The following is a 22,110-nucleotide window of genomic DNA, read 5'->3' on the forward strand; positions in this document are numbered from 1 at the left end:
GGTACACTATTACATATTTTTTGGTCCTGCCCACACCTCAGACCATTCTGGGAAGAGGTCAGGCGAGTTACACAAAAATTTACGGAGCGCGAAGTCCCAGATGACCCAGCGTACTTCCTTCTTCACGCAACTTCCACCCCGGCGTGTGGCCCCGCGTATTGGGTGCCCCGCCGTGCAGTGAGCACGCGCCTGCTGTGGCTCCTAAAGGAGCGGACGTACAGCGATTCGCAGGAACAAGCCAACCTGCCACCGTAAATATGCGCAAGCTGGTCGGCAAGTAGTTAAAAATTCCTTCAAGAAAAAATTGTCGATTTAACCAACTAATAATAAGAGAAACAAATTAACTATCTTAGGACCTTCTTTTCCCAATAATTTTTATTCGAAATTCTACCCATCGAATTCTACCAGCTTTATAAGGAGCATGTAGAAACCAAGCTACTGGTCAGTATTTTTGTATGCTAAATAAAAAAGGCACATTAAGTCAATATTTGTTTTATTTAATCCATGCTATACCATTTGTCCTGTGTATTTTACATATGCATGTTTCTTGTGATGTCACTTGGTTGCTAAATGCAAATATTTTATTTCATTAAGTTTGAAGATCAATAAATAGTCATGGTGAGTTAGAAGTCATTCTTGAACCGGTTTAAGAATTCCATTACATCATGAAAGCCATTTTCCTTCTGGTTCTCAACCCAAATTGTACATTTTATTTAGGACACAGCTAAATACAGATTTTATTGGAATAACCCATTTAGGATAGCCTGTATGAACAGCCATTGTACAGGAAAAGAGAACATAAGAAATGAACTTGCTGGTAGCTGGGTGTACAATCCATATATTGAAAAATCATGAAAAATGCTGATACAGCAAGGAATGATACAGAAATGTATTGAAAACACTTAAGGGTCAATTTATCAATGTTTTTACTCAAGATGCACACACGATTCATTCGTGAACATCAATAAATAGATACCTTCGAGAAACTGCACTTTTGGGGCAAATCCTATATTTGCTTTTACTTCTGAAGTCTGCACAAAGCAAATAGTGAGGGGTATTTGTCTTGAACTTAACCTGGTGGGGAGGAGGCCACTCCAATCTGACAATGGAGGGTACTAATGAAGACGAGGCAACTACAGAGCTCTAAACGGCAAGCTCTGAAGAAGAAGAAGAAAAAAGAAAACCCTTTCAGGATACTGTTATTTTTTTTTCTATTCCCTGGAGAAAGCATAAAAAAAAAAAAAAAAAAAAAAAACACAACAGGTCCCGCACTGCTAGTGCAGTTATCCTATAAAGTGTATTTCCACTTTTTGCAGCCAAATTTGTTTAAAACCTACATATTTGTTACATGTTCTCATTTACATAGCAAAATACCTAAATCAGAACTTCATCCAAAAGGGTAAGTTCTGCTCGTTAGCATCCTCCCCCTTTACTCTTTAACAATTGGCAGTTTTTGGGGTGGTGGGTGTGAGCAGGTAACCTGGTTTTGGACAAGTAATGGTTACCATTAGATCTGGTCGGATCGCTGCAAAAGTTCATCCCCTCCTGCAGCCTTCTGGGACACATGGCAGGTACCAGAACACTGCAGGACCATTCACAATGCGCAGTGGGAAGCCGGCCGTGAAGCCGCAAGGTTAAGATGCCAGCACCTGGACCCGAAGCCGATTGATGAATTGGCTCAAGTAAGGAGAGAGCTGGATCCCTGTACAGGCAAGTGTCTTCATATTAAAAATCAGCAGATACAGTATTTGCAGCTGCTGACTTAATTTTTTGGGGGAAGACTGGAGTGCCTGTTATTTAAAAAAAATGCAGCTTCTTAAATGTTCCGTTCCAGAAATTCCAGCCTGAAAAATCCTACTAGTACTCTTTTTGTGGGGACCGAATAGCCGTATATGCTATAATCATGTCTAAATAATGTACAGACAGAAAGGCTTAAAGGTTTAGAAGCAAGGCTAAGCATTTTATATTAGAGAGGAAAATTCAACCCATCCTTAGGACAGACTCACTGACACGGTTCAGAGATACCCTTAGTGTTAGCCACGAGACTTTCTCCCGAGAAACATCTAAAAAAGGTAGGAAATATTTATTTTCTAAAAAAATATTATTATTTTTTTATTATTTTTTTTTTTAGGTATACTGTGTGATCGGCAACCAAACATGTTGGTGTTTTCTAAAAAATTGACTGCAAAAGTGGATATACACTTTAAAGGAAGTTCAACTGGTAAAGAGATTTTTTTTTATTTTTTTTAGACTGTCCAAAACATGATACGCTCACTTTAAAGAGTTTTTCATTGAACTGCTTGCACTTTTATTTCTTCTCAAGATTCAAACTCAAAGTCAAAATAATTTTGATCGAAGTAATGTATTCTGACATATCCATCCTCTCCACCGCTGCTGTAACTGTGAAAAAGAGACAGAAATTGTCATATTAGTCTGATGTTTAAAATATTTGTTGTAATGCAATTTTTCCTGGAACATAAAAAGAAAAAAAAATATATATATATCGGCGTAGTAGCTGTTCAGCTAGTGGGCTTACACCGCATCCACTTCACATTACATTTTAAAATACATTGATTTCAAATGAGGCTGGTTCACTGCACTGCGCATTTCCCACAAATCGCAGGCGTTTTCAAAGTTCAAATTCAGGCACATTATCTTCTATGGGCACGCATCTGATTCGCAGATGTGTTCAGTTCTCAACAGGATTTCTCTCCTCCTCACTACACTTCCCCCCTCCCAGGTCACCAAATTCGCAGCTAAAAATGGAGATGATCTGCTGAACAGCTCTCTTATCTTTTTGCAGAGATAAGAGAGCTGGAATTCGCACCTCACAAGTGTGAACCTAGCCTTAACTTTTACAGTAGTAGTTTTTCCTTTCCTTCTATATCCTGGATTAAGGGCACCCACAACCTAACACAAAACTCAGCCAATGCAAAAGCACTTATAACATCACCCACCACAGCATAAAACACCACACAGCATCTGATCCTTCCATACACAGCACTTCCACTACTTGTACTTGCAATGGATTTATGCCACTCACTGACACCAGTGTGCTACCACATCTCCTGCATACAGCAGCAGTACATATCTGCACCTGTACATGTGGGTACAGCTTGAAGACATGGCAGTCAGTCAGCCACCCCCTTCTTGCAAAATAGATGTGCGCCCATAGACCATCTACTGCAGACCTTGGCAAATTGCAGCCCCAGAGCCACATCTGTCCCTATCCAACCCTCCACTGTCAGCATGCACCTTCTGAGCCTGTCAGTTCAAATGGGTGGCCAAGGTAAAGGGGGAGGCAAACCCATGGCTCAGCCACCCGTTTTTACCACTCCTGACTGCCCGTCTGAAAGAGACCTGTTGTATAACCTATTTCCTATCTATTATTGCTAGTGGGAGGTGTTTGTTTTCTATATGTTTATGTACTTGCAGATCTTCCTAGATCCAAAATTAATATTGAGCAGAATTCGGTTCTGCCCTCCACAACAGTCCCAGTTTCTCATGTGGCCCCTTGGGAAAATTAATTGCCCACCCCTGGTCTACTGGACTGATTCTTAACCATCCATATTACACCAATACATCATCTCCAAAATGACACCACCAACTCCCCTATACCAGACAAAAGGTTTCATGAACACCCTCCCCAAATTGCAGACACCTGCAGATGGCCTAACCCAGGGGTGTCAAACTCAACCCAGGGGTGTCAAGGCCGCATCAGCATTTGATTGCCCTCAAAAGGGCCGGATGTAACTAAGATTAGATGTCCAATGTATCCACTCCCCTTTACATTAGATGTCAAGAGTACCATCAGAAGTTGAGTCCCCCACTCTCCCTTACATCTCAGTGCCCCCCCCCCCCCTTTTCCTTATTCTGCTGTTGGGGAGAAGCTGGGTGCATTGCTTGAAAGCAGAAAGTAGGGGTTTGGAGTAGGACCAGAGGACTGCAGGGGCCCTCCTGCAGCTGCATGAGAGGTGCAAGGGCCACATGAAATGGCCTGGAGGGCCGGATTTGGCACGCGGGCCTTGTGTTTGACACCTGTGGCCTAACCCTTTAGATTAACCCTTTCATTTTTTTTTAACCACTTCCATACCGCGCCTATTCTGGCACTTCTCTCCATGTATATTCATATTTTTTTGCTAGAAAATTACTCAGAACCCCCAAACATTATATATATATATATATATATATATATATATATATATATATATATATATATATATATTTTTTTTTTTAGCAGACACCCTAGGGAATAAAGTGGCGGTCATTGCAACTTTACCTTGCACAGTATTTGCACAATAATTTTTCAAACGTCTTTTTTTGGTGAATTTTTTCATGAATTAAAAAACAACAAAACAGTAAAGTTAGCCCAATTTTTTTGTATAATGTGAAAGATGTTATGCCGAGTAACTAGATACCTAACTTCTAACGCTTTATAATTGCGCACACTCATGGAATGGTGCCAAACTTTGGTACTTAAAAATCTCCATAGGCGACGCTTTAATTTCTTTATTTTTATTTTTTACAGGTTATCAGTTTAGAGTTACAGAGGAGGTCTAGTGCTAGAATTATTGCTCTTGCTCTAACGCGTGCGGCGATACCTCACATGTGTGGTTTGAACGGTGTTTACATATGTGGGCGGGACTTGCGTGTGCGTTCTCTTCTGAGCGCGAGCTACTGAGTACAGGGGCGTTTTTTATTTTTACACTTTTTTTTTTTTTATGTAAACATCCCTTGTAATAGGAATAGTGTATGACAGGCCCTCTTTATGGAGAGATGCGGGGTCAATAAGACCCCACCATCTCTCCTCCAGGCTGGAAAGCATGAGATTGTGAAAAAAAAATTGTTCGGGGCGTGACATGACGACAAACTCAGGCCCTTCCATGGCCATAGAGATCTCTATCATCCCTATCCGATGGCGGTTGATTCGTTCTCTGGGCCTCCGAAAGCACGGGAGAGCCCGGAGAAGCTCCAGATGGCGACGGGAGGGGGGGGGCGGCGCCTATAAGAATGATTAAGCGACAGAACCGCCGCTATGATCATTCTTATGGTGTGCAGAATCGCCGCCTGAAAAGAAGGATATCTGAATGATGCCTGTAGCTGCAGGCATCATTCAGATATCCCCACACAAGGTACAGGACTTCATTTGACGTCCTACGGTAGGGAAGTGGTTTTACGTACGCTTACCTTTTACCATCTGGGTGGAAAGCTAAACTGTTGATAGGTCCAAAATGGCCCTTCACTCTTCCAAATTCCTCCTCAACAGCAACATGGAAAAACCTGTTGTAAAAAAAATAAAAAAACTATTAGCCTTCAGTACTTTAAGCAAAAACTATCTATCTGCTCCTTCAAAAACTCTGCTTACCTAGCTTCAAATTTACCAATCCTGGTTGAGGTTGTTGTCACATCCATGGCTTCCTGTCCTCCTCCCAGAACAACCTGCAACGATAACTAGATTAATGACTCAAATTTTTTTTTTCAACTTCATTAAATTCAACAATTAATAAAAGGGGATAATTAAAATGAAATAAAGATCAATATAAAGTATCACTTTATCTTAAAAATCTGTATCAAATACTACAGGGTCCCTCCTGTGGTTGCCGAGAAGCATTGTCAAACAATTTGCCCCTCTACTAGCACCTTTGTCCAACCATGCTACTAGCAAGGAGACCATTACATAATGAATGAAGGCCGAGTTGGAGATGAGCACCAACTTCACAACACAAGCAAAAGATAAGCCAATGATGCAGGACATTGTGCTCTGATGGTAAATGTTTACTAGTAGGCAGCATATCTGTTACAAAGCCTCAAAGCATTTTGAATCTGCACTCATATTTCTTTCAAGAACTTCACCAATACTAAAACAAATACAGTGGGGGTAAACATATACAGTAAAACCTTGGTCTGAAAGTGTTTTTTTAATACATTTTGTCTTAATATAATCAGTGACATGACGCTACTTGTATAAAGGGAGGAGAGAGGTGCCTCCAAGTGTAGTAATATGGTTACATTTAATGAAGGTACAACATTTAGCAACTCACATGGTTGATTATTAAAAAAAATGGGCACATCTAAGTATCCAGGCATCCGGGGTAAAGTTGTCCACGAGTGGTTCAAGCCAAGCTTTCAGGGTAGTCTTCCCCGGTCGCGATTGCAGACTGACAGCAGTGAGAGCAGCTTTACCCCGGATACCTGTATACTTAAAGGAAAACTAAAGGCAGAATTTTTTTTTTTTTTAAATAACAAACATGTTATACTTACCTCCACTGTGCAGCTCGTTTTGCAGAGTGGCCTCGAATCCTGTCGTCTGGGGTCCCTCGGCGGCTGTCTCAGCTCCTCCTCGCAAAAGCTTTCTACCTTCATGCGAGCGAGCTCGCATGGTGGAAAGCTTTTGCGAGCGCGCTCCCGTGATACAGCGGCGGCCATAGCCGCCGACTGTATAACTCGGGCGCGCCGCGTCATCCGCTGTGATTGACAGCAGCGCCAGCCCAATGGCTGCGCTGCTATCAATCCGCCCAGCCAATCAACGGCCAGGCTGGGAACCGAACAGGATGACAAGCACGCGCCCTGGACTTTCGAACGGTGAGGCAAGTAAAACGGGGGCTCGGGTGTTCGTAGCTGTCAGATGCATTAAGGTAAAAAAACTTTTACCTTTGCAACGCCTTTAAATGTGCCTGTTTTAATCATCAATCATGCAAGTCGCTAAATAATGTACCTTCATTAAGTGCCTGACTGGCAGCTGGCTCCGGCTCTCAGTGCTGAAGCCAGCCACGCCCTCATCCGCTCCAGCCCAGTGAGTGCTGGAGGGGAAGAGCAGAGAACAATGACCGACAGTTACAGCTCTCTGTTCAGAGAAGACCGAGAGCCAGGCAATCGGCAGTCATGCGATTGCTCAGTTCTTGATCATCGAGCTGATAGGGGACAGCTGCAGCATTAAGGCGAGTATGGATGTTTTTTTTTTTTGGAACCTATATTAATTTATTTCTTTTAACCACTTCCCATCCAGCCACAGTAAATAAAGAGCTGGACAGGAGCAGCGCCAATGCAGGTTGACATACCCATAAATCCTTCTGCATTTTCTGCAGCCGATCACCGATCATTGTACTGGGCAGCTGCGAGCAGCCCTGGTACCATGTGATCACTGTGGCCAATCACATTGAGCACGTGAACAGTAATAAACATTGCTGACATTGCTTACTGTGTGAGCTCTGATTGGTCACAGCTTTCTTATATATACACTGTATATATAAAAATAAAATGCCACTTAAATTTTAACCCGTCAATGTTCCCGATCACCGGCACACCAGTTACAGCGTCCCCAATTACTGCCACATCAGTCATATAATCCCTAATCACCGCCACATGTCATATCCCTGATCACTGCCACAACAATTTCCTCTATTTTGCAAAACCTCCTCCCATTACCATTACTGTGCAGTAGAGATCTTCTGTTCTGAAAACCTTCTATATCTGAACGTGAGCAGTCTAAGGGTAATGAAATGATGTTTGAAGAGATTGCGTTTCAGCATCAAGGTCTTTCTTCACCAGTTAAAGGCTACCAAAAGAGTATACCCATAGAGCTTTGCCAAGTTTATAAAGATGGCAAGGAAACATGATTGGAACCTGAAAAAAAATCTACTTTTAGCATGCCCCCCAATTTTCTTGGCCCTTGACAATGGTTACAGTACCCTAAAGGTCCAAGTGTCCACCTTGTCAGCATTGATCAAAACACACTGGGCTTTATGAAAATTAAACGTCAGCAGCTAAAAAACTAGCTGTTGACTTTTAATAAACAGACACTCACCTGTCCCAGGATTCAGTGCTGTGCTCACCCGGGTAGTCTTATCCACAGGTCTTCAGTCCTCTGCATTTGAACTGTGGGCACCTGGCTGTAACAGCTTGCTGCTTCACAGCCCACCCCCCCAAAAAAAAAGACCGGCCAGCCACCAATGTCACCAGCCACCAATGTCCCAACATCTGTTAAAGAAGAAGATACCCTGGAACACTAGTCAGTATCCGTGCGCGAAATAATATTTGTTTTGAAAGAATGAATCGCCTCTAATGCTGCAGTACATAAAACGTTTGGTTTCTTTTTTTACATTTTATAGAGTGGGGTGCCTTGATATTGTCCATAATTTTAAAAGGGTGCCTTGATGGGAAAAGGGTTGAGAAACACTGGGATAGCCTTTCTGGTCCTCTGGACCTTGGGATGGACCTTTAAGGCGATTCAGATGGTTTATAAGGCGTCAGACCTCCCATTCCTCCGGGTTCATTTGAGTAGAGGTGTGGAGACATTGTGAGCATCTTTAGCCAAAGTGTCTGCAGATGTTATGTGCAGAGCAGCATGGCAAAAACATTAATTCACCTCTGCAAATGGGATGTAGCCAGCGGCCCAATCAGTCGTTTGGGCCTTGTCTCACAATTAGTTATTTTTTTTGCAGCAGCACTGGTGTTTGTATATGTTTTATCCATCCTCTTAACATTGCTACTAAATTGCTCTAAGTATGCTGACATGAGGTGATCAAAGAAAGTTGAAATGATTATCTATCTACACATGCTGTAATTTTGCTTTCTGGGCTCTTCCTATGTAAACATAATGTTCCTCTCTGGTGCATGTAGCAAGTTTAGTTGTTGAACATTGGAGGGAATTGCTAAAGGTTTTTTTACCTTAATGCAGAGAATGCCCTTTACGCACCCCCCTAAATACTTACCCGAGCTTGATACAGCTCTGTGCCCGGGAGCAACAGCGCTGCTCTCTGCCCCCCCACCTCACTGGACTCAGTGAGAGAAACAGGGGCCATTGGCTCCTGCTGCTGTCATTCAAATCCAATGATGAGGGAGTGGGGGTGGGGCTGAGCCAAATCATGTGCGTCAATAGATGCAAATAGTGAGGCTTGGGTTCGAGCCCAAACAAGTGCCCCCCCATAAGTGGCTTGCTATGGGGCACTCGGGAGGGCAAAAAGGGGGACCCCAGGAAAGAAGAATCAGGGCTGCTCTGTGCAAAATAATTGCACCGAGCAGGCAACGTATATGTTTGTTATTTAAAAAAAAAAAAAAAAAAAAAGAGAAGAGAAGGAAACTTTGGTACGAATAACAAACTAAACAGCAATAGGGAAAGTATTAAACTAAATACATGTAAGCAAAGCTCTTCATTCCACAACTATATAAAAATGAAGATGTTGTAGATTTATTTTGGAAAATGGGGATAACCCACACTGGAAACATAAATTAATTGTAGACCCTTGTACTTCTCAGAATAGGAATGTAGAAATACTTAAAAAGAAAAAATTCCTTACATGGTCATATATTGGAGACACTGCTGCAGAGTTCACTGGTCTCTCAGTGCGAAAGCTCTTTTGATGCTCCAATGTTGTGGTGTCAAACAGCTGTAAAGAGAACAAAAAAAAAAAAAAAAATGTAAACATTATCATTAGAAATATTTGTGTGCCTATGTACAGCATTATTCTCGTCTGTAAATAAAAGGCATTCAAAAGTCAGTTGAACAAAAAATTGGTTCAGGTGCAAAATTCATTAACTATATACACTCACTGCGCAATTCATTAGGAATAGGAATGCTAAGTAGAGCCTCCCTTGGCGCTCAACACACACACACACACACACACACACACACACACACACACAATGTTGCAAATCAACTGTTCCAAATTTTCAGGGTGTTCAATTATATACAATAACTGGCCTATCAGCCAAGTGCCACAGCAGAAATCAAAATTCAACAGTCTATTTATGTTGAACCTGTGCCCTAAGAAGCCTCTGCTTTCTGTTCTTGGCTGACAGATGTAGAACCCAACATGGTCTTCTGCTGTTGAAGCCCATGGTCTCAAGGTTTAGCATGCTGTGCATTCTTTGATGCTTTTCTGCTCACCAGAGCTGTGAATTTGAAAGGCTCCATTCACACCTTGATGGGCCATTTTGTGTGAGAAATCGCACCGATTCAGAAACACAGCAAACCGCCCTTGCGATCCCTACCTCCCCGCAGCGAACAGAAAGCTATTGTGCCCCTGTCCCTTGCTAGAATTTACCCATTAGTCTCTGACTTGTGCTGGAGGGGGTGCGGGCAGAAGGGAACACTTTTCCTTATTTGGTGGGACTGTCCGTTAATATCACCCTTTTGGTCTGCTGTCCGCAGGTTCATATCGGATAGTCTTGCACTTTTTGCTTTACATCCCCCCTTTCACTCTAAATGCAGTGCTCTCCCTCAACTTAATGCTGCAAAGCACCTTATAACACTTCATTGGAAGAGCCCGCAAGTTCCGAGTGAACAGGACTGGCTTGCGAAGGTAACAGAGATAATGGAAGCGGAGGAATGGGTGACCACTTGCAAGGGAACTCGTGAGCGCTTCGACTCAATCTGGGCCTCTGGACAGGCCCCAGTTTACTCTAGTCTAGATACTGCTTTGCCAACCTTGGCGAACCCTGCATTCGGGCAACTTGTTTAAGCAAACCGGAATCTGAATCAAAACCAGATATAGAATTAAAATTGGTGTTTCTAGTTTAGTCCTACCCTATCAGCCAATGAACCAGGTGTGTTTGTGTCTGCCGATTCAGAGAGTCCTTAGCAGTACTTGTATACTTTTTTTTTTTATATGTTTCTACTTAATTTTTTGAGCACCTAAGATACTTTGAGCTTTTTTTTCCCCCATTGATTATGCAAGCTCTTTTCTTCTGAAAATCTAGGACAGGTTTAGGCTCATAATGGTTATGGTGTACTGAATTATTGCGCTACTTATATAAGTGTTTGTTTTTGAGGTGAGTTGTGCCTTTCCCTTATCCCTTTTTCTTTCCATTGTTTTGTATGGCTTAAAATGTAAAATAAAAGATTATATATTTATTTAAAAAAAATAAAGCAACATGGAAAAAAATCCAAGATAATGTCGTAGCACTACAGTATCACAATAAAAAAAAAACAACCAAAGAAAAGCATCTGCTTACCTTTGCGCTGCAATCCTTGGATGCTGTGACAAACATGGTCATATCCCTGGAAACCTGGATATCATTGATCTGCTTTGTGTGTTCTTTAACATTGGTGACGATCTCACCAGACTGCAAAATAAATAAATTAAAACCACTTTAAAATACATTTATATTTCTCTCCAATATGTACGTTGGCCCATTTGTACAGAAACCTCATACGGTGGTGGATTTTTTTTTACCATCTGGCATTGTACGGAGCTTTAAAGGGCAATTAAAAATTTAAGTAAACGGAAGGAAAAGTTTTACAAGTTATCTACTAATTCATGTATATATTGACACCACACAATATACATGATGGTAATATGTATACTAAGCAGAAGTTTATGGACTATTAAACAATATGTAATGTCGGAATAAGCACATAAAAATATATTGCAGAAAATTATCTACAAACTGATTTGTGTTCAAACAATGAATACATTTAGCTTACCTTTGCACTGTACAGATTCAATTCCCCATTTTCATGGCCAGCGATGATGTTCTCACCCAACGGCCCCCAGACAGCACTAGTAATCTTGGACTCACTGCAACTGATCTTCATGTATGGTTCATTAGCATCTGCAAAGTAAAATAAATGACTAAATACATAAAAACTGAAAATTACTTGCTCTGTGAGAATTGAAAAGGATTACCAAAAGGTAAACATGTTATACTAACCTGCTCTGTGCAATGGTATTGCATAGAGCGGCCCCGAACCTTCTCAAGTCTCCCGCCAACAATCTTGGCTCCATATCTCACTCCATAGAGAGAGAGAGAGAGACACACACACCGACACAGCTGTGTCGAGAGTGCGCTCCCGGCAGCTAACATGGCAGCTAACATCCAACATGTCAAACCTTAACCCCAAGGTGCCGACCGTATGCAAATATACGGCCTCTCGGCGGGTTGGCCTTGGCACCGCCACCAAGTAGCAGCATATTTGCATACAAATTAGCCGACACAGATGTGTCGAGAGTGCACTCCCGGCAGCTAACGGAAAGCTATTGTGCCAACATCCCTTGCTAGAATTTACCCATTAGTCTCTGACTTGTGCTGGAGGGGGTGCGGGCAGAAGAGACGACGGCTCCACATTTGGTGCGACTGTCCGTTAATATCACCCTTTTGGTCTGCTGTCCGCAGGTGCATATCGGATAGTCTTGCACTTTTTGCTTCACATCCCCTCTTTCACTATAAATACAGTGCTCTCCCTTACCTCAATCAAATGCAGTGAGGAGGCGGCAGGGCTAAGCCAACGCTGTGTGTGTGTGTACACACAGCGTGGCTTAGCCCTGCCACCTCCTCACCGCATTTGATTGACAGCAGCAGAAGCCCGAGTCCCTGAGTGTTAAGAGGAAGAGAGGGGAGAAGAGAGGGGAGAAGAGATGCATCCGAGCATAGTGCTGGTTCTCTTCTCCTCTCCTCTCTTCCCCTTCACACAGGGAAGTGGGGGGAGGACAGAAAGCTATAAAAACGTTTTTTTTTTACATGAATTCAGGGAATGCAATAAAGGAGGTAGTAAACTGCAGTTGAGAAAAAAGAAAATAAATCCCCTGCAAGGCAATTTCCTAATGTGCTAGTTTGCATTGCATACTAGCACATAATGAGAGACTTAACTTAAAATAAAGCCCTCCAGTGATGTGCTGTCACTGCTTAGAGGGGTTCAATCTTCCCCCAGTCTTTCTTTCCGGGTTTGCAGCCTCTGGCTATAGGAGTGGCCGGGGGAGTGATGTCGTAATGCGCACGAGAGCCGCCGTTTACGGAACGAGCTCTGAAGGTCTGACACTGTATGCCGGACCTTCAGAGTGCATGCACCGATGCACACTCTGAATATCTCCTAAACAGTGCAAGTTTAGGAGATACTCACAGTACCTACAGGTAAGCCTTATTATAGGCTTACCTGTAGGTACAAGTGATAGAACAGAGAGTTTACTACCACATTAAGGTAAAAAAAAAAATTGCCTTTGGAACCAAGGAACCAACCAAATATTTTAGTAATATGATATTTTAGCTTGTTTTTAAAACAAAACTTGACACCCATTGGTTAAATGTTGCAGGCATTATACCAAGTCTAACATAAGATCTAATTCAAAAATCCACTTAGACACAATACCATATTATAATGGAGCGCAAGTACTTGGTGGTCACGGTTCAGCTACAAACTCAGAAGATTGAATTGTCACCTCCTGGGCACCCACTTATGCTATAGAGTGCTTTCCAAAATCCCTATCTTCAGCAATTCTCACCGTTGTATGGATATCAAACGCTGCCCCTTGTCCGCTCCAGCAAAAGGTCACTGTAAATATGATCACCGCTTGCAATATGTCCATGCCTCACTAACCAAACAAACATTAAGCTTCTCTTTAAAGATTACGGTAGGGAAAGGCACATTAGAAACTCTGGGGCCTTCTTAGTTTCCCTCTAAATCTTTACTCTTCTCTCATTACCCCCAAAGGGGGTTTCCCCCCTTTTTGGTTTATACTTACAAGTGGTTGTAAACCCAACCACACATCTTGCACCTACAGGTAAGCCTAGATTAAGGCTTACCTGTAGGTGCAAGAAATATCTCCTACACAGTCAAGGAGATATTTGCAGAAAACACAGCACTGATGCTATGCATACTAGCTTATTATGCCTTTTTCTTGCAGGGTTTTTTTTTTTTTTTTTACAGGAAACATTTTTGGGGGTTTACTTGCTCTTTGATACCCCTCAATATCTATGCTCCTCCTCCCTCCCGCTTCTCTTATCCCATCTAATTTTCTCATTTTATAAAGTCCTTTTTAATAACAGTAAGAGAATTGCGCACTGCACATTCTCTCCGAATTAATGTTCATTAACATAAATCTGTTATAAGTGTTGTTGTCTGCAATACTTTAAAAACTCTTTTCTTCTGTAAACTGATCAAAAGTTAGATTCGTAATTGTGAAAACATTTCAAATAAAAATTATTGAAAGGGAAAAAAAAGGGATAGGGGGTTTACAGTCCTGAAGTGGTTTATTTCTATGTCTAACGGTAATAACTTGGCGAACAGTGCTGCCAGGAGAAGGAACCATTTTCGGTCAAAATCTGTACACAATTTTAAAAATCACTGCAAGCATTTATATTTTTCCTCAGGCTCTCAGTGCTTCCTAAATTCTCACCAACTTGGGATGGATCTCTTAGGTCAAAGAAGTTGACAAAGCATTGATAACCCATTTGCTTGTCTGTGGAAAACATGATGATGTTGCCTCCGAAGTCGAATCCACAGGTCCTGACAGCTGAATTAGTCTCTAGAAGGGCTAGCTGCTTCCCTAAAGTACAAAAAGAAAGTTGATTAAGATAAGCAGACAAAGTAGGCAGTTTCGGTTAGAATATTAGCAAAATAAAAAGAAATAAATATAAAAATATAACAAAAACTGAGCACATCTTCTTTCTTAAAAACGATGGCTGTAATTTGGAAAATAAAAGACAAAAATCTGCAGAAAATCTAATAGTGTGTATGGGGTCTTAGAATCAACTCCAGACCTTTTACCTGCTTAATTGATTAAGAAATAACAAAGGAGTAGCCCACCCCTGGCTATGAAACAGCTTTTGATTCAATTGTCCAATTACTGTTGGTCCCTATTCTAAAGGGCTGCAATTCTTAAACCCTTTCTCCGATTTGGATGTACATACTCTCAAATTAAACCTGAGAGTGTGCACTTTCAGCCCTTATCCATTATACAACTATATCTTGAATATGTTTTGGTAAATACCTGAACAAAAAAAAAAAATGAAATTGCCTGTGTTCATATGGCTTTCCTCCACTCTTGGCTGCTTAGCCTGATGTTGCAGAGCATTCACTTCTTGCACCGCTTCTCATTACTCTTGTGAGTAAATTTATTCACATTTAATAATTTCCTATTTTTAACTACTTCACTGTCTTTTCCTTTCCTTTTGCAAGCATTTTAGATGAAGCATCCCCTCAAGGCTGCAGCATTCACCTAATCAATTTAGTAGTTATTTGTCTAGAACTCAGCTACCCACTCATGATGATATAGTTCAGGGATATGCAATTAGCGGACCTCCAGCTGTTGCAGAACTTCCCATCATGCCTCTGCCTCTGGCTGTCAGAATATTGCTATGCCTGGTTTTCTTTCCTTGGACTACTTTTGATAGGTCCGGACCACTGCAGACTGGGAATATTCCACAAGAGCTGCAGTTTTGGAGCTGCTCTGACCCAGTCTAACCATTACATTTTGGCCCTCATTATAGTCACTCAAATCCTTACGTTTGCCCTTTTTCCTGCTTTCAGCACATTAGCTTCAGGGACAACATGTTAACTTCCTGCCTACTATATCACAAACACTTTCAGGTGCCACTGTAATGAGATGGTCAATGTTATTCACTTTTATCTGTCATGTGGTCGTAATGCTATGAATGATCCGTGTACAACTTTCTTATTCCATTGCAGTCCCCTCCCCATAATTCCTAGCTCCAGCTTCACTGTTAAACCCCTACCAAAAAAATTGTAGTAAGAAAATGAGATCACCTTGGGAGTGTCTGCTTTCCAAAAAGGGGTCATTGTGTGTTCATAATGTCCTGGTATTTTTTTATTATACAAAGTAAGGGAAACTATTTTTTCAATAGTTTTTATCGTTTTCTTTTAACCCTTTCGCTGCCGTACAAACCTACAACAATGCCCCCCCCAGGTGGCTCAGTCCGTATGCTGTACGGACCTCTTTTTTCCCCCCTCTCCTATAAGCTCATGGTCACTTCAATGACCATAAACATATAGCAGAATTGTTCAGCAGACTGCTGAACAATTCTATAACTCCGATAAGCGAATTACAGCCCGATGATCAGGGTTATTTGACCGATCCCCCTCTATGCCGCTGCTTCCCTGTCCCCAGCCTCTCCACCCGCAGGCGTGCTTTTCCACCTAAAACTATGCCCCCCACCACCCTTCTTCGGCCCCAGCACTGTTTACCCCCCTCCATACCACGCAAATTTGATCCCCCGCAGCGACCATCATAAGCGGGCATCCCTCCTTTGCCGCTCCCGTGGGCTTCTCTCCTTCCCCTGCCGCAGCCTGCAGCTTCTTCTTTGGCTATTTGACAGGCTGGGGATCGCGAGTGGGGGGTTTGGTAAACATATGTTTAGCACTCTCCTTCGTGTAGCACCCCGGGCGCCCCTAATGGACCTGTCAAGCAGACCCGCCTACTCAGAAGGGGGATCTGTCCGCTGAGCAGGCAGATGACAGGTCTGCGTCTTCCCCCGCTGATACAGAGCGGAAACAGAAACAGGCCGCTGTTCTCTATGGGTCAGATGGAAACGGAACGCCTGTCCATTTCCATTGGATACAATCCGATCTGATCTGCTAGATGGAATGGAATCCCCATCCGTCTGTTTTTAGTGGACTGGACCAATTGCAGGCGAGTGTATAAAGAACAATGGGGGGTCTGATTGGGCACGTTTGAAAAACAGACAGGCAGATCCGATCGGTGTGCTTGTGTGAAAGGGGCCTAGGGCCTTGTTCACACAGGGCATACACAGCATACCTTTACAGGGACGCATGCATGTCCCTAAGCTCACACTGTCTGCGTTTGGGGTCATGTATCCACACAGATATCAGATTGAGAACAGCAGCTATGCCTGTGCAGCCATTGAATCCCAATTGACATAAATACACTTTAGCATGTCACATGTGAATGATGCTTTAGTAGTAATTAAGCAGGAATTTTGTAAGTTACGTTGTGTTTATGTGCAATATTAATGATTTTAGTGAAAATAGCGATATGATGAACATTTGTGCAATTATTGCGGGCCCAACAAATCAGTAGCACTTTTTTTATTCTATAGGTCATGTGCTTATCGAAAATGTCTAGTTTGAGGGGTCTTTTCAAATTCTGAAAGCTGCAAGTAAAAAAAGGTAACCTCCGGATTCTTTGAGTAAATTCTTGTTTTCTATTTTTCCTACCTTCTGTTTTCACCATTTCACAAAAAGGTGCAATTTAAAATGTACAAATATTTGTTATTTATCAACTCAACATAGTTTTAACTTTTATATTTACTAGGGTTGTCCCGATACTGAGCATTTGCGCGAGTACTTGTACTCGCACAAATGCTCCTGATGCCTGATCCGATACCTGGGAAGGGAGAGAGAGACAGCGTGTAATGCCTGTGTCATGCTCAGACGGCGGCCATCCAGTGTACAAAAGCCGCGCCGCCTCCTCATCCTCGTCCGTGATAGGGGAACACAGTTTCTCAGCAAGCGAGTCAGTGTTCCACCTATCACGAACATCCTCGCCCCGTGAATGAGATTTTCTAGGAAACGTTTGCGTACGTCCAATTTTCACTTTTTTTTTAAAAAAGGCACAATTTAAAATTTACAAATATTTGTTATTTATTAACTTAATACAGGTTAAGCTTTTATATCTAGTAGGAATTTAGTAGAAATTTAGCAGTTTTTATCTGCCAATAATGGTTTTAGTGTATTTTTTATGAATATATTGGTTTGATAAACATTTGTGCAAATACCATAGCACCTTTTTATTCTAGGGGTTATATTTTCAGAAAATGTATGGTTTTGGAAAAAAATTTAAAACCTGCAGATTTTTAGAGGAATTTGGATATTTACACCTGTTCAATTTTCATGAAATGACGGATTGGCAGGAGAACTCTCGTTCTGGGGTCACATGATGTCCTCCCATTCCCGGCACACAACGCTCGATGGTGCGTTGTGTCCCTCGGACACAGCGCATCACCAATCACGGTAAAGAGCCTATGACGTAGGCTCTTTACCATGTTATTAGCTGTGTCCATTTAAAGCTGATCACAGAGTAAAACCAGAAATGCCAGTTATCGGCATTCCTCTCCTCACTGCATGAAATTCATTAAAGCAGAGTTTCACCCAAAAGTGGAACTTCCGCATTAAGCACTCCTTGCCCCCTTATGTGCCACATTTGGTGGCCCCTCCCTCTTGTCAATCTTCTGGGACATGCGACAGATCCCAGAAGATTGCCTAACCACTGGGAGAGCGCATCGCGACTTGCGCAGTGAGCGCCCGGCCGAAAAGCCGCAAGCTGTCACGGCCCAGGTGCCCACAGTTTCAATGGAGGCGCTGGAACTCCGCTTTAGAGTTTCATTAGTGTTGCGCGAGTTTTTGTCTGTCAACCTATCACAGCACTGAAAAATTAAGGGGCATTACAGGCTGGAAATTAAGTGCTTAATACTGCATCATCTTACAGATGCTGGGCATGGCTGTAATGATTACATTCTTCCCCACACAGACAGCTCCCTATGACTTTTAATCAAAGGACAGCAACATCACATAACAGGAAATAGGCGGCTGTGTGTGCAGTAAGCCATGTCGCTATCTAGAAATCTGAGTGAATGTGCTTAGAAACACAAATCCACTTTGCACTACAAGTGCAAAGAGCACTTGAGATTGCACTTGGAAGTTTAGGCGCTGTAAATTTGAGGGGTAGATCTGAAATGAGGGGAAGCTGTTCTGATTTTATTATCCAATCATGTGCAAGCTAAAATGCTGTTTTTTATTTTCCTTGCATGTCCCCTTCAGATCTACAGCAACTGCACTTCCAAGTGCACTTTCAGTGCAACTTCAAGTGCAAAGTGGATTTGCCTTTAGTAAATAACCCCCAAAGTCTCTGATCACCAAATTGCTTTTTCCTAGTTGCCATGGTGGATGGGATCTGCACAGCCTTGCCCTATAGTTAACGTAACCATGGCTACATATTTGAACACTGTCAGCATATGACACAATGTTACAGTCGGTCATCACAATGATTAGTAAACTAAAGCAGCAGTCATCAAATTAGGACTAAAGCAATTCAAACTTGCAAAGGCACATGTAGACATTTTACCAGATAACCATTACTTTTAAACAGTTACTTTTATATTGTTTATGCCAATTCTTCTAAATAAAAAAAAAACACTGACCAGAAATAAGTCACTCTCAACAAGATTCCCAGAAGCACTTACCTGTTTCACAGTCCCACAATCTGCAGGAGTTATCTGCTGATCCAGAGAGTACATGACGTGTATCCCCTGAATAATCGATTAAAGAATTTAAGAAGTACATATGTAGAGCTCATTTCATACTAAAAACTTAAAGTGGTAGTAAACTCTGTTATACCACTTATACCTACAGGTAGCTTATAATAAGGCTTACCTGTAGGTACAGTGAACATCACCTCAGAGCGCATGCAGCCGGTGACATCACCAGCGCACATCCTTCAACTGCAGTTTACTACCACTTTAAAGGACATGTACACCCTAACTGAATGACATTTACTATGCTAAAGCGCAGTGCATAAAAAATTGCACTGCTGAACTCCTGTAGCCTCTTATGAGCCACTTCCTTACTATATATACGCCAGCAACTGCTGCATGTCTTTTCCCAGGGAGGGTTTCCTGATGGCGACAACAGTGAAACATGTCTGTGCAATGTGTGTTTTTAATTTTGGATAGAGCAAGGGAGTGTTATAACCCCTGTAAGGATTATTTTTGCCATCTTTGTCCCATTGGGGAGATTTACCTTCACTTCCTGTCCCATAACCAAACAGGAAGTGAGAAAGGGAACTCCCTGGGGAACCCCCCCGGTCACCAAATCTAGTGTCCCGATTGGAAGATTTCCCCACTATTACTTTTCAGGGGACCACCCAAAATGTGTGATTTTCTTTTACTTTCACTAAAAATTGTTAATAGGAAAAAAAAAAAAAAAAAAAAAAAAAAGAGGATGAATCCCCCTAAAGGGGGCACAGACAGCAATAAAAACTGACAGGGGTTCTAATCAATCTCCACTCTATCCAAAACTGAAAAAATATAAAAATTTAAATTGTTGCCTTTAGTTATTGTCCACCTCACCATAGCCGGTTTAATCTTACCTTTTACTTTTCACTAAGGATGCATTGCAGCAACATATTTGAATCTGGCTTGCCAAAAAACTAAAATTAACTAGAAAAAAAATAAAAAATAAAAACTTACCAGCACTGTTTTCAGATACAGAGCACATAATCACAGGTTAATTTACTAAAGACAAATATACTGTGCACACTGCAACTGCACTAGATCTGAGGGGAAACTCTAAATTGAGGGAAAGCTCTGCAGATTTTGATCTTTCAATCATGCGCAAGCAAAATGCCTTTATTTTTTACTTTCATGTTCCCGTCAGATCTAGAGCAGGTGCACTTGCAGTGCAAAGACTATTTACCTTTAGTTAATTAACCCCATAGTGTTGTTAAGGAGGTGATATTGTGTGCTATTCAAAATGAATGGCAATGCACCAAGGTGTGTTTTGTGTGGCACTGCAATGCTTAGGTTTGACTCCAGCCTAATCAAATTTTAAAAACTACAATGGCCTCATTACTACTCAAGCATTTTTCACACTTGGGCACTTTTCAGGTGTTTTATCACTAAACATAGTGCCTCTCAAGCCACCCCAGGAAAAAAAGAAGTCCTGCAAGCAGCATCTTTGGTGCTGTGCTGGAGCGGTGTATACACCACTCCTGCCCATTGAAATACCCTTTCCTCGGCCGCTAGCAGGGGTTAAAACTGCCCCGCTAGCAGCCGAAAAGCACAGCTAAAACAGCGGTAAAGTGCAGTTAAAAATGGAATTTTACCGCTAATGCCTGCACCGCCCCAGTGTGAAAGGGGTCTTAAAGTGAATGACATCAGTCAGCAAATTAAAAAAAGAAGCTGTACAGTAAGGTGCCTATTTTGACAGCACTGCCTTCATGCCCTTTGCTGCAGACTTCCTCAAGCAATATACTTAAAGCACACAGCTAAGTACAAAAGTAAAATAAATAATTGTATATAGTGTGTGTGTGTGTGTGTGTGTGTGTGAGTGAGAGAGAGATATATATATATACACACACACACACACACACACACACACACACACACACACAGTGGGTACAGAAAGTATTTAGACCCCCTTACATTTTTCACTCTGTCATATTGCAGCCATTTGCTAAAATCATTTAAAGTTCATTTTTTTCCCTCATTAATGTACACACAGCACCCCATATTGACAGAAAAACACAGAACTGACATGTTTGCAGATTTATTAAAAAAAGAAAAACTGAAATATCACATGGACCCTTTGCTCAGTATTTAGTAGAAGCACCCTTTTGATCTAATACAGCCATGAGTCTTTTAGGGAAAGATGCAACAAGTTTTTCACACCTGGATTTGGGGATCCTCTGCCATTCCTCCTTGCAGATCCTCTACAGTTCTGTCAGGTTGGATGGTAAACGTTGGTGGACAGCCATTTTTAGGTCTCTCCAGAGATGCTCAATCGGGTTTAAGTCAGGGCTCTGGCTGGGCCATTCAAGAACAGTCACGGAGTTGTTGTAAAGCCACTCCATTATTTTAGCTGTGTGCTTAGAATTAATGTCTTGTTGGAAGGTAAACCTTCGGCCCAGTCTGAGGTCCTGAGCACTCTGGAGAAGGTTTTTCGTCCAGGATATCCCTGAACTTGGCCGCATTCATCTTTCTCTCGATTACAACCAGTCGTCCTGTCCCTGCAGCTGAAGAACACCCCCACAGCATGATGCTGCCACCACCATGCTTCACTGTTGGGACTGTATTGGACAGGTGAGATGAGCAGTGCCTGGTTTTCTCCACACATACCGCTTAGAATTAAGGCCAAACAGTTCTATCTTGGTCTCATCTGACCAGAGGATTCTATTTCTCACCATCTTGGAGTCCTTCAGGTGTTTTTTTTTTAGCAAACTCCATGCAGGCTTTCATGTGTCTTGCACGGAGGAGAGGCTTCCGTTGGGCCACTCTGCCATAAAGCCCTGACTGGTGGAGGGCTGCAGTGATGGTTGACTCTACAACTTTCTCCCATCTCCCGACTGCATCTCTGGACCTCAGCCACAGTGATCTTTTGGCTGCTCTTTACCTCTCTCACCTAGGCCATTCTCCCCCGATAGCTCAGTTTGGCCGGACGGCCAGCTCTAGGAAGGGTTCTGGTCGTCCCAAACATCTTCCATTTAAGGATTATAGAGGCCACTGTGATCTTAGGAACCTTAAGTGCAGCAGAAATGTGTTTGTAACCGTGGACAGATGTGTGCCTTGCCACAATTCTGTCTGAGCTCCTCAGGCAGTTCCTTTGACCTCACGTTTCTCATTTGCTCTGACACGCACTGTGAG

General features: G+C 42.2%; 1 protein-coding gene across 1 annotated transcript in view; it reads right to left on the reverse strand.

The window, feature by feature from the left end:
• Window positions 1-476: 476 nt before the first annotated feature.
• Window positions 477-22,110, reverse strand: part of EIF3I (eukaryotic translation initiation factor 3 subunit I) — a 28,136-nt gene continuing 6,502 nt past the window's right edge. The window contains exons 4-11 of the mRNA XM_040337047.1: window positions 18,934-18,999; window positions 14,112-14,261; window positions 11,426-11,553; window positions 10,954-11,064; window positions 9,297-9,386; window positions 5,366-5,439; window positions 5,188-5,280; window positions 477-2,400 (exon numbers count right to left, since the gene is read on the reverse strand). Of these exons, the coding sequence (XP_040192981.1) occupies window positions 2,319-2,400; window positions 5,188-5,280; window positions 5,366-5,439; window positions 9,297-9,386; window positions 10,954-11,064; window positions 11,426-11,553; window positions 14,112-14,261; window positions 18,934-18,999 (794 nt within the window). The 3' untranslated portion in view covers window positions 477-2,318. The remainder of the gene's footprint in view (window positions 2,401-5,187; window positions 5,281-5,365; window positions 5,440-9,296; window positions 9,387-10,953; window positions 11,065-11,425; window positions 11,554-14,111; window positions 14,262-18,933; window positions 19,000-22,110) is intronic.

This window comes from Rana temporaria, chromosome 2 (genome assembly GCF_905171775.1).
Source record: "Rana temporaria chromosome 2, aRanTem1.1, whole genome shotgun sequence".
Lineage (NCBI taxonomy): Eukaryota > Metazoa > Chordata > Amphibia > Anura > Ranidae > Rana > Rana temporaria.